The sequence below is a fragment of the Pleurodeles waltl genome, chromosome 1_2, assembly GCF_031143425.1.
Source record: "Pleurodeles waltl isolate 20211129_DDA chromosome 1_2, aPleWal1.hap1.20221129, whole genome shotgun sequence".
Lineage (NCBI taxonomy): Eukaryota > Metazoa > Chordata > Amphibia > Caudata > Salamandridae > Pleurodeles > Pleurodeles waltl.
Window position 1 is genome coordinate 706,542,670 of NC_090437.1, and position 13,721 is coordinate 706,556,390.

A 13,721-nucleotide genomic window follows, 5' to 3' on the forward strand; every position below is an offset into this window, starting at 1 on the left:
GCGGTGCAATGTGCTCCAGTGATATTGCTCATGGTTGCAGGTGGTGGACCCCGGCACTTGTTGTGGGGAACAGACTTTTCATTATCAGAGCAAAAGGGAGAAAGGAGGAGGGGGAAGAGAAAGCATAAAAAGGGAGAAAGCAGGGATGATGTAGAGCGTGCTAATGTGAGATAAAGACCTGGAAGTTCAGGATGGGGGTAGGAAAAAAGACTAGACAGCCTTGATGCTTCACAGTCCTGGCATTTGCAGCAGGTTTCTAGGGATAATCTGGGGCACCTGCAATAACAACAATGATACTGATGGAGATTTATGCACTGAGGAAGCAAGTACAACTTGCTTGAATGTAGCAAGTTGTCTTCAGACATCGTCCATGGGGGGTGATGGTATGGCCAGCAACTGTAACTACTTGCAGATTGAGTGTTATTGAAAAGACATCACTACACATAACTAATAATAAACTTTGTTTTTTTAATCTATTGCTACATGGTTTACAAGAGGGAGGGAAATTCAAAGTCCTTGGCTTGGAATTCATTGTCTGGATTACTGTACCTTTAGTTTTTCCAGTATGTCTTTGGGGTGTGAGTATTCTAGGAAAGAGGAACCTTTATACACTCATAAAGATGTAAGCTTGCATTTCCTCTTCTGGATTTCTGCATGAGTAACTGATGATCTGTGCACAAGAAAAGGGTGTGCTTGGCCCATGTGTGTATAAGAGCATGAAGTAGGATGCAGATGTCTGAGAATGTAATTGCAGCTTCATTTCCAGGACAGGTGGTTCATCAGTTAGCAGGTTAAGCAAACTGTGTGTTTCTCATTTTCACAAGTTTAAAAAACCTTCTTCTGAAATAGGTATTTTTATTCTGGTACTGCCTTTAGTAATTACGTACATTGTTTCAATTTTTTCTCTTTACATGTTGTTCAAAACGGTGTGAATGAAATGCTGAAATCATATTCATAAAAATTAGGTCCACATGAACAATTACTGCAGTTTTAGTGTATATAGTGATTAGGTTCCTGTTGGGTGCTTGATTAATTTAGGCACATAATGTTGCACTTGGTATGTTCTTCTGTGGCTTTTCTAAAACTCACTTGATGGAGAAGATGTGAAAGGATCTGGAATGTCTTCTCCCCTCAGGCCTGGTTTATTGTTCACTTGTTCTTTTAATGTCAGCACCGTCAATGCTACAGAATCTATCTATACTGCTAGATCATAAAGTACATGCTCTCCTCTAAAATGCCTAACTTTCATTGTGCCACAGCTGTTGCTGTCCGCTTAATTGTGTGAGTGTGTTTATATATATATGTGTGTGCCTATTACTTTTTGAACTAGACTATTTGTTGAATGCCCCTTTCGCATTATGATAAAACATTATTTTCTTTGTGAAGGTTCAGCATAAATGTGAACAGCATCAATTTTACAACAGACGAATTCCGACTCGCAAAGGAATGTGTCCAGTCGGTAAGATCTTTTAATATTTGGCGAGGCAGAAAATACAAAATTACAAAATAAACACACAGTTTTATCCTGTTCATTTTTCAGTCCGCATTTAATGATCAGGGATTTACAGAGTTATAGATAGCGAGACTTAAAAGGAAAGACCCATCCTAATGCTCCTTTCCCTACCAAACTGATCCACCCCAGCAGGTACAGGCCACACCACTAAGGGGAAAACCTTCCTTAGACTAGCAGAATTTGTTCCAGACTACTCTGGAATCATGAGTGCTCTTGATGCCTGTGCACTACGATTTCCATAGCAGTAGATGAGTAAACCGTCTCCTTTTCTGTCCAGATCTCCAAAACCGAAGGCACATGTTCAAAAGGTCCTCTACATACTCTTGCTACTTTATTTTCAGAGTCTCATTCTTGATGTTTGGCATGGCAGTAGTAAAACCAGGCAGCTGTCTGTGATTATCAAAATAAACTCTTATATCCCTGTGCTCCAAGACACAATATGTATCTGTGTTTCATGATAGACTAATATTACAAATGTAAGGTTCTCACTATTGTCTCATTTTCCTTTTCCTTTACACCACTATATCCTGAACAGGAACTGGGGGACCTGCTGTCCAATGTCAGCTTGGTCTCCAGTTGGTAACCTCATGTGAGCCTTTTATTCTGTTGTCTCCTGAGCATCATATATGCATATTCTCGAACACCTACTTTTAAACACTATTCTAGGTCCCTTGTTAATGATATTGCTCTGCTGTCTTATTGCATAGGCTCAGGGGCGCACATCAAACTATTTGGTAACAAATCTGTTTTGCCTTGTAGTTTTCAGCATAATATTCTATGTCTTGTCTCTTCCCTGAAAGTTGTGATCTTAAAAATGAATCAGTTGGCGAATAAACATTAGCAGGCCATATGCATAAAACGTTTTCTGCTTCCAACCTCTCAATAGCTCTTATCTTTGAAAATGTCATAAAAAGAGTCCTAACAACCTGTGTGCATTACCTTATGTAATTACATATAATTTATATAATATATAATTACTTTATATGTAGGCACCGTTTATTTCCCTGCTGCACAATGTCTTAATCCAAAATTCAGTAAATGTATTTTTTTGCCAAAAGAAGTATTTTGTTGCATGTTTGGAAATTGCTGCCAGTTATAAAGATGGAATGGGTAATGTCTATGTTTTCAGATGGCTGCTGATTCCATTAAAGAAGTTTCCAATTTTAACACTTAACTGACACCCCTTTAAAATGCCTGCCTTTGTGGACAGATCACATTCTAATTGTTTTTTAAAGGTTATAGTTTAGAATGCTTGACTCCATTTTGTACTCCGTGTTTTAGACATTGTGTGCAATGGCTCTCTTTGTTATGCAGGGTGATCTGCAGCATGATCTTAGCACTACGAAATCGAGCCTTGAGGTGCTTCAGTTGACTTTAAAGCCCTGGGAGATCAGAAGAATTGGAGTAAAATTTACACCTGCTGACAGCAGAAAGGTTACCTCCCTTATCATGATCAGGTGGGTATTGTCAATAGATATTACAAAGTGAATTACTATCTCATTAATGATGGGAGACTTGAGTGCAGGAAGATATAATACAATTAAAACATTAGAATGTTGAGAGCTCAATTGAAGGCACTGAATTAGTTCAGCGCAAATATTAACAGGCATAAACCTTGTGCTCCAACATTGCAATGTTTGTCTTTCTGTTTCTCCCTCTTTAATTTAGAACATTCTACCCACAATGGGTGGAATGTTCTATTAGCCCTATAACCCTTCTGCCTTAGACTATACCAGTTGTAAAAAGCTCTCTCCTGCAGCATAGGCTCTCACCTCTGGCTCAGGTGTATAACTAGGGTCAGGGCCTTTAACAACTGGTAGAACCCGCAGGAGCGGACTAGAAGGCTATATTGTTAACATGTTTGGGTACGTTTACATGGAACATAAATTAACAAGTGTAGGCCGTTGAACCCATGAGGGAGAAAACATTGCAGGTTCTTTACTTGATGAAAAGTTTGTATGTATTTTGACATTAAGAATTCTAGAAATAGAATTCTGGAAGTGACCACAAAGTGCATTATTGATAGTTTTGATCTAGTAATGTTTTCTAAGTCTTTATTCGATTTAGGCTCTTTCTGAATTTTCCACATGTTGACAGTAGGAGACCAGAACATTGAAATTCATTGTAGATTGTTTCTGCAGTCTTGCTTAACAACCCTAGTCTTTGATAGTATTTTTACTTTTGTTTTGTTAGTTGTCTTTGTGGATTCTTAATTTCTAAATAGGACAAGTTTGCTAGTAGTCAGAATTATGCAGCAGCCACCATTCCTACCTTTTGAAAAGTACAATATGTTGCAAACTAAAGTGCAGGAGTGTTGATTTAAGGCTGAAGCATTGGAAAGAAATGGAACCTTAAGAGATTTGTACAGTGTTGACTTGAAGATGAGCAAAAGTTGCTGTCCCACATTTGAATAATAGCGTATAGTGAGGGCATGATACTCTTGGAGTAGAGACACAGATGTCTTAGGACAGCGAGCACTATGGTTTTTCTATCACCTTTTCTCCTTGCACCTCTCTGTGTATGATGATACTTGATGAAAGCAGAGACTGAACTCTGAAGGCAAGGTAATAGAGGGCTATGTAGTAAAGCTCAGGCACAGTGTTATGAATTATATGCAGCTGTTTCCTTCTTGATACTTAGGAGGATAAAACAAAAGGTTTTACTTCATCACTGCTGTCTAGCCAGCCCTAAGTTAGTCAGAAATGTGACAGCCTGAATCATTGAGAGCTTTCTCACTTGTTTAGATCTGCTTTCTGAAAACGAGTGACCAGCCTCATTTCCATCCTCTTTAAAGGATTTTGCCTTTTTTTTTTTTTTTTTAAACTTCTCAACCTGGTATTACTTTGAAAGACTTTGTGTAGCACCTTCGATCTATTCACAACTTTGTTCAGTTTTGAGAAAAAAGATTGGAAAACACGTCTTTCATCTGTACTAAATGTATTGTCTCACCAATGAGCTACTGAGTATATGCTCACTGTAACCAGGTTGTAGTGTGTTGCACTTGCAAATACAATTAAAACAACATGACCTATGGAGATAACGAAAAAGTAGCAAAGACTATTCTTTCATATTGCACATTTTTCTTGCAAGTATTTATTTCACATTACACCTCCACAACAGTTGTACATTGTGGGATGTGTCATTCAACAGCTGTGATGGAAGTGTCATATAATATCGCATAAGGCATTGTTGAAATGTGAGCTTTATGGTAGTGTGTTCCATTTTGGAAAAATATGGGTTTGTGGTTGGCAAAATGAGGAGCAGTGTATATCACAACAAAACTGCAAAAGTGATTTATACAGACAAGTTGCCCAAACATCAACGTAAAAGTAAACCAAATCCATAAATTAAACTGTTTACAGCAAGTTTACCTGCTAGCTGATTTATACTCTACCATAGACAAAAGTATGTTTTGACTTCAGTGTGTTAGGAAAACTTATGTTCGATGGCATGTGCGGCTGTACATGCAAATCCTTTGCACAATCCACCATCTAGTGTTGGGCTTGCAAGTTGTTTTTGTTCAAAGAATCTTTTCAAGTCAAAACATTCAGAGACTCTTCCTCTCAGTGATAGTTCGCATTGGCGTCAAGTTCTTTGTTAGACTGCTTTTTCTCCGGTGTCTGGTTTGAACGCGTTTCCTCTTGCTGTGGTAGATCTCGTTTCGATCGCATTCAAACTTTCCTGTCTGGCTGTCTTTCGACAACGGTATAGTACTTCGTGTATTTCCCGACTTGACTTATCCATTAGATTCTCAGCGTTTGGGTCCGTTCGACGCCCTTAGGGGCGTCCACGCCCTTCTGGTGCCTACTCTTTCAAGTGCTTTCCAAAATTTAATACCACTCATACAGCCAAATAAACAATACACTGTAAGATTTATCATGAAGATTCTAGGGATGATGGCGTCTTGCATAGCAATAGTCCCACGTGAAAGACTAAACATGAGGCCCTTACAACAGTGCCTTGCACAACAATGGTCACACGCACACGGTCAACTACAAGATCTAGTGTTGATGGCCCGCCAAACACATATGTCCCTTCAATGGTGGAATCGCAGCAATTTAATGAAGGGGGTGGTCGTTTCAAGACCCTGAGCCTCAGACCATAATTACAACAGATGCTTCAATGATCGGTTTGGGAGCTCACCTAAACAATCAGACCATTCAAGGGCAATGGAATGCCAAACAGAAGCAGCTACACATAAACCACTTGGAATTATTAACTATGTCCCTTGCCCTAAAAGCATTTCAACCTCTTCTCAAACAGAAGAATGTTCTCATAAAAACAGACAACATGACAGCCAAGTATTATCTCATTAAACAGGGAAGGACACATTCATCTCAGCTGTCCCTTCTAGCCCAAACAATTTTTGGAAATTGGCAATTCACAATCAAATTCATTTACTAGCACTCTACATTCCAGGGATAGACAATCAGTTGGCAGATGATCTCAGCAGAAATCACCAACAGACACACGAATGGGAGATTCACTTCCAAGTACTTAAAAGGTACTTTCAAAAGTGGGTAACACCACACATAGATCTATTCGCAGCAAGTGAAAACACAAAATTCCAAAACTTCGCATCCAGACACCCTCATCCCCTATCCAAGGGCAATGCTCTATGGATCAATTGGTCAGGGATATTTGCTTACGCTCCAATCCCCCCCACCCCCCATACCCCCCCCCCCTGGTCCCACTCCTTTCCTTTCTAGTCAACAAAGTACGTAAGACGTGACTCAACATGATACTCATAGCACCAACATGGACACGCCAGCCTTGGTACACAACACTACTAGACCTATCTGTAGTACCTCACTCCAAACTCCCAAACAGACCGGATTTGTTAACACAAAACAAAAGTCAAATCAGGCTTCCAAACCCCAGTGCTCTCAATCTAGCGATTTGGGTCCTGAAGTCATAGAATTTGGTTACCTAAATCTTCCATCAGAATGTATTAAAGTAATTAAACAAGCATGTAAACCTACTACCAGACAGTGCTGCGCAAAGAAGTGGGAAAGATTTGTCTACCATTGTCTAAGAGCATAGATCCACTTACAGCATCTATACAAGATATTGTATGCTATTTACTTCATTTGCAGAAATACAATTTGGCTTTCTCATCCATCAAGATACACATTACTGCAATATCTGCATACTTACAAACTATTCAACATACTTCTCTATTTAGAGGTCCTGTTATCAAAGCCTTCATGGAAGGATTACAACACATTATTCCACCCAGAACACTACCTGTTCCATCCTGGAACTTAAATATTGTACTTACCAGACTCATGGGACTACCTTTTGAACCCATGCATTATTGTCAAATTCAATTTTTAACATGGAAGGTCGCCTAACTTGTAGCTAATACCTCTTTAAGAAGAGTTAGTAAAATACAAGCATTCACTCTTGAAGAACCTTTTTTCCAAGTGCACAAACATAAAGTTGTACTAGGAACAAATCCAACATTTCTACCAAAGGTAGTATCTCCATTTCACATCAGCCGAACAGTGGAATTGCTAATCCTCTTTCCACAGCCAGACTTTGTGGCACAAAGAGCTCTTCTTACCCTAGATCTCAAAAGAGCTCTTATATACTACATAGACAGAACTAAAGTTTTTAGGAAAACAAAGCAACTTTTTTTTTATTTCTTTTTAATTTTTTTAATTTTTTAAAATTTTATTTATGCTTTTAAACACTTTCACATACATTAAGTGGGGAAAAAGTAACAGCAAGTGCATTCATACACAGTATGGCCGATCATGATATGAGTTTCAACTATTTCGTTAGCATACAGACATGTCTGATAAGAAGTCACATGTCACTACTAATATCTATATTATTTGGATGCCCTCCCCGACCCATTATCACTGTCCTCGCGTGCAGCAGCACATGCATCTTCTGAATCACCAGTTTCTTTACCTAGTAAATAGTGTTTGTAGGTGTCCCAATAGTTCGTAAGTGTATGAGTTGGTTGCAGTAATTCACTATAAACATCTGTTTGCGTGTTGCAATTTACCATGTCTCTGTGCCAATCTAAAATTTTTGGCACCGGGCCACGATCCCACCTCATAGCAATTTGTCGCTTGACTAACATTAGGCCAGTGGCCACCAACCACCTGATTGATTTCGGTATGTTTCCATCCCACCCCTGAAGCGCCAGAACAGGCTTGCAGCTAAGTTTGCTCACATATTGCCTCCAGTTCCTTAAAAACTAGCACCCAGAATCGCTGCACCCCCGCACACACCCAGGACATGTGAAGAAAATCTGCGCGGGCCGCACTGCACTTGGGACAGGCCGCGCTGGTGCGTAATCCGTAGCCATAAAGGTATTCAGGGGAGTGTAGTAAACCCTGTTAAGGCATTTAAAGTGGATCAGGCGGTTTCGACCATTCAGGAAGACAGAGTGAGTCAATTCACAACAGCGACGCAATTGCACATCTGTAAGCTGTATCTCCAGATCCCTCTGCCACGTGAGCCGAGCTGTATTTAGATCGTTAAGACACGCTGTCTGCATGTGTGCATATAAACATGATATAAGTCTCTGGGGCTGATCGCGTGCCAATACCACAGATAATGCAGCACATCCGGTGGTTCCTGCATGTCTTCCCCCACGTGCGCTGCCATGGCATGTCTCGCCCGGAAGTATTGATATTGGAGCAGCGCGGATGGTCCGGGGACCCAGTCACGCAACTCTTCCCATTGCCTCTTGACCCCTTTCTCAAATAGATCGCCCATATTGACTATAACCAAAACATCCATGGCTCGCACCCAGCTCCTGTCCCGCCACAGTGCAAACCAGGCGCACCACCCCAGGGGCACATGCAGAGAGTACAACAGAGCCAGACCCTGCGCATGTAACAAGGAAGGCCAAGCGCGCGCAACTGAATTCAGAGATGCCAGCTCCCCGCATCGCCTTTTCGGAGTGTGAAATAACCTACTCCACAACGGTGACGGGGATGCCAGCTCACGGTCTATGGGCAAAAAAGGGAGGTCCCCAGACCCATGGATCCAGGCATGCGCAGTAGCTGCCCGCGCAACCATGTGATAAGTTTCCAAGTCTGGGGCTACTAGTCCACCCAGCTCGTATGGGAGTGTCAGAGTTCGCCACGTAACTCGGGGCTGCTTACCCGCCCAATCCAACTTAATAAGCAACATTCTCAAAGCCACAAAGTATGTTTTCGGCAGCGATATAGGGATGTTTAGAAATAAGAACAAAAATCGAGGGAGTACCACCATCTTCATAAGCGCCATGCGACTCATCAACGAGAAGGTGAAGGACACTGTGTCTCACCCCAGGGCAGTTATTGCCATTGGGCAAAAATCAATTAGGATCGAAGGGAACCAGGTTTCTTCAGAGCCTAAAAAGACATCCGAAAAAGTTTCGGTTCCGAAACATCCAGCCTCGGAGCCGAAAACAGGTTCCTACACAGAGGAACAAGGATTAACCTCCCAAATGCAAATGCATAGATTTGGAGTGGAACTTGAAACTGTAGAGCCAGATTACACACAAAGAAGGCTCCACATTCATGAGGACACAGGGAAGATAACCACTCTTCCCCCAATTAAGATTAAAAGAAAACTTGCCTTTCAACAAAAGGACAAGCAGCCACAGGCAAAAGTGGCGAAGAGAACAACTCCACCACGGTCTCCACCACCATCAATACATGCATCACCAGTAACAACTCCACCACTGATGCACTCCCCAGCTCATACTACAATGAGTCAAGATGATCCCGATGCATGGGACCTTTACGACGCCCCAGTATCGGACAACAGCCCAGACTCGTACCCTGCAAGGCCGTCGCCACCTGAGGACAGTACATCTTACACACAGGTGGTCGCAAGGGCGGCTGCTTTTCACAACGTCACCTTGCATTCCGAACCAATTGAGGATGACTTTTTGTTTAACACCCTATCATCCACCCATAGCCAGTACCAAAGCCTACCTATGCTCCCAGGAATGCTAAAACATGCCAAACAAATCTTTCAAGATCCTGTTAAAGGCAGAGCCATAACCCCAAGGGTGGAGAAAAAATACAAGCCACCGCCAACAGATCCCGTTTATTACAACGCAATGGACACCGGACTCAGTAGTTGTCGGGGCAGCTCGTAAGAGAGCGAACTCTCATACCTCAGGGGACGCACCACCTCCAGACAAGGAGAGTCGTAAATTTGATGCTGCGGGCAAAAGGGTAGCAGCACAAGCAGCAAACCAATGGCGCATTGCCAATTCACAGGCACTTTTGGCAAGATATGATAGAGCTCATTGGGATGAGATGCAGCATTTCATAGAACACTTACCCAAAGAGTTCCAGAAAAGGGCACAACAGGTGGTGGAAGAAGGACAAAGTATCTCAAATAATCAGATACGGTCTTCAATGGATGCAGCAGATACGGTTGCAAGGACAGTAAACACTGCAATGACAATAAGAAGGCACGCATGGCTGCGTACTTCAGGGTTCAAGCCGGAAATTCAACAAGCCGTGCTAAATATGCCCTTTAATGAACAGCAGTTGTTTGGACCGGAAGTCGACACTGCTATTGAGAAACTCAAGAAGGACACAGATACGGCTAAAGCCATGGGCGCGCTCTACTCCCCGCAGAGCAGAGGCACTTTTCGCAAAACACCTTTTAGGGGAGGATTTCGAGGTCAACCAACAGAAACCACAACATCACAAGCAAGGCCCACTTACCAGAGCCAATATCAGCGGGGAGGTTTTCGGGGGCAATATAGAGGAGGCCAATTCCAAAAGAATAGGGGAAAGTTCCAAAGCCCCAAAACTCCTCAAAATAAACAGTGACTTACAAGTCACACAGCCCCATCACATAACACCTGTGGGGGGGAGACTTAAGCCAATTTTACAAACATTGGGGGGAAATAACAACAGACAATTGTGTCTTAGCAATTATCCAGCATGGTTATTGCATAGAACTCCTCAAATTCCCTCCAAACATCCCACCGAAAACACACAGTATGTCAAAACAACATATAGACCTTCTAGGACTAGAAGTTCAAGCATTGCTACAAAAAGAAGCAATAGAATTGTACCAAAACAACAAAGAAACACAGGAGTTTACTCACTGTACTTTCTAATACCCAAAAATGACGGCAGTCTGAGACCAATACTAGATCTCAGAACACTAAATACCTACATCAAATCAGACCACTTTCACATGGTTACATTACAAGACGTAATCCCACTGCTCAAACAACAGGACTACATGACAACACTAGACCTAAAGGATGCGTATTTCCATATACCAATACATACTTCACACAGAAAATACCTAAGGTTCGTATTCCAAGGAATACATTACTAATTCAAGGTGTAACCATTCGGAATAACAACTGCGCCAAGAGTTTTTACAAAATGCCTGGCAGTGGTAGCTGCACATATCAGAAGGCAGCAAATACATGTGTTCCCGTACTTAGACTGGTTAATCAAAACCAACACGCTAAGACAGTGTTCACAGAACACAAAATATGTCCTACAAATCCTCCACAAACTAGGTTTCTCGATCAACTACACAAAGTCACACCTTATGCCGTGCCAAACACAGCAATACTTAGGAGCGACAATCAACACAGCAAAAGGGATTGCCACTCCAAGTCCACAAAGGGTTCAAACATTTCACAATGTAATACAGGCCATGTATCCAAAACAAAGGATACAAGTCAAAATGGTAATAAAACTGCTAGGCATGATGTCTTCATGCATAGCCATTGTCCCAAACGCAAGGTTGCACATGCGGCCCTTACAACAGTGCCTAGCATCACAATGGTCACAAGCACAGGGTCAGCTTCAAGATCTGGTGTTGATAGACCGCCAAACATACATCTCGCTTCTATGGTGGAACAGTATAAATTTAAGCCAAGGACGGCCTTTCCAAGACCCAGTGCCACAATACGTGATAACAACAGATGCTTCCATGACAGGGTGGGGAGCACACCTCAATCAACACAGCATCCAAGGACAATGGGACATACAGCAAAGGCAGTTTCACATAAATCACTTAGAACTGTTAGCGGTATTTCTAGCGCTAAAAGCATTTCAACCCATAATAACCCACAAATACATTCTTGTCAAAACAGACAACATGACAACAATGTATTACCTAAACAAACAGGGAGGGACACACTCGACACAGTTGTGTCTCCTGACACAGAAAATATGGCATTGGGCGATTCACAACCACATTCGCCTAATAGCACAATTTATTCCAGGAATTCAGAATCAGTTAGCAGACAATCTCTCTCGGGATCAACAACAAATCCAAGAATGGGAGATTCACCCCCAAATACTAAACACTTACTTCCAAATTTGGGGAACACCACAAATAGATCTATTTGCAACAAAGGAAAACTCAAAATGCCAAAACTTCGCATCCAGGTACCCACAAGATCAATCCGAAGGCAATGCTCTATGGATGAACTGGTCAGGGATATTTGCGTACGCTTTTCCCCCCTCTCCCGCTCCTTCCATATCTAGTAAACAGGTTGAGTCAAAACAAACTCATACTAATAACACCAACATGGGCGAGGCAACCCTGGTACACAACACTACTAGACCTTTCAGTAGTACCTCATGTCAAACTACCCAACAGACCAGATCTGTTAACACAACACAAACAACAGATCAGACATCCAAATCCAGCATCTCTGAATCTAGCAATTTGGCTCCTGAAATCCTAGAATTCGGACACTTACACCTCACACAAGAATGTATGGAGGTCATAAGACAAGCTAGGAAACCTACCACTAGACACTGCTATGCAAATAAGTGGAAAAGATTTGTATATTACTGCCATGGTAATCAAATCCAGCCGTTACACGCATCTCCAAAATATATAGTAGGATATTTACTACATTTACAAAAGTCAACTCTAGCCTTCTCTTCCATAAAGATACATCTTACCGCAATATCAGCTTACCTGCAAATTACTCATTCAACTTCATTATTTAGAATACCAGTCATAAAAGCTTTTATGGAAGGCCTAAAGAGAATCATACCACCAAGAACACCACCTGTTCCTTCATGGAACCTCAACATTGTCTTAACACGACTCATGGGTCCACCATTTGAACCCATGCATTCTTGTGAAATGCAATACTTAACATGGAAAGTTGCCTTTTTAATTGCCATCACATCTCTAAGAAGAGTGAGTGAAATTCAAGCTTTTACCATACAAGAACCATTTATTCAAATACACAAAAATAAAATAGTCCTACGAAGAAATCCAAAATTTTTACCAAAGGTAATTTCACCGTTCCATTTGAATCAAACGGTAGAATTACCAGTGTTCTTCCCACAGCCAGAATCTGTAGCTGAGAGAGCACTACATACATTAGACATCAAAAGAGCGCTAATGTACTACATTGACAGAACAAAACTAATTCGGAAAACAAAACAACTATTTATTGCTTTTCAAAAACCTCATACAGGAAATCCAATTTCTAAACAAGGCATTGCTAGATGGATAGTTAAATGTATTCAAACCTGCTATATTAAAGCAAAGAGAGAGCTGCCTATTACACCAAAGGCACACTCAACTAGAAAGAAAGGTGCTACCATGGCCTTTCTAGGAAATATTCCAATGAACAAAATATGTAAGGCAGCAACATGGTCTACGCCTCATACATTTACCAAGCACTACTGTGTGGATGTGTTAACTGCACAACAGGCCACAGTAGGTCAAGCTGTACTAAGAACATTATTTCAAACTACTTCAACTCCTACAGGCTGAACCACCGCTTTTGAGGAGATAACTGCTTACTAGTCTATGCACAGCATTTGTATCTGCAGCTACACATGCCGTTGAACGGAAAATGTCACTTACCCAGTGTACATCTGTTCGTGGCATTAGTCGCTGCAGATTCACATGCGCCCACCCACCTCCCCGGCAGCCTGTAGCCGTTTCCAAGTAGATCTTGAACATTTCTACATTTGTAAATATATTACTTTAAGCTTCATTATGTACATACGTATTCACTCCATTGCATGGGCATTATTACTAGCACACACAACTCCTACCTCACCCTCTGCGGGGAAAACAATCTAAGATGGAGTCGACGCCCATGCGCAATGGAGTCGAAATGGGAGGAGTCCCTCGGTCTCGTGACTCGAAAAAAACTTCTTCGAAGAAAAACAACTTGTAACACTCCGAGCCCAACACCAGACGGCGGACTGTGCACAGCATGTGAATCTGC

The 13,721-nt window shown here is 41.6% G+C and overlaps 1 protein-coding gene across 3 annotated transcripts in view; it reads left to right on the forward strand.

Moving 5' to 3' along the window:
- TMEM131L (transmembrane 131 like) overlaps positions 1 to 13,721 on the forward strand; it is a 522,596-nt gene that overhangs the window by 358,075 nt on the left and 150,800 nt on the right. For all 3 annotated transcript variants that reach the window (XM_069242819.1, XM_069242836.1, XM_069242829.1), the window contains exons 19-20: positions 1,387 to 1,459; positions 2,828 to 2,970. In XM_069242819.1, coding sequence (XP_069098920.1) covers positions 1,387 to 1,459; positions 2,828 to 2,970 — 216 coding nt within the window. The remainder of the gene's footprint in view (positions 1 to 1,386; positions 1,460 to 2,827; positions 2,971 to 13,721) is intronic.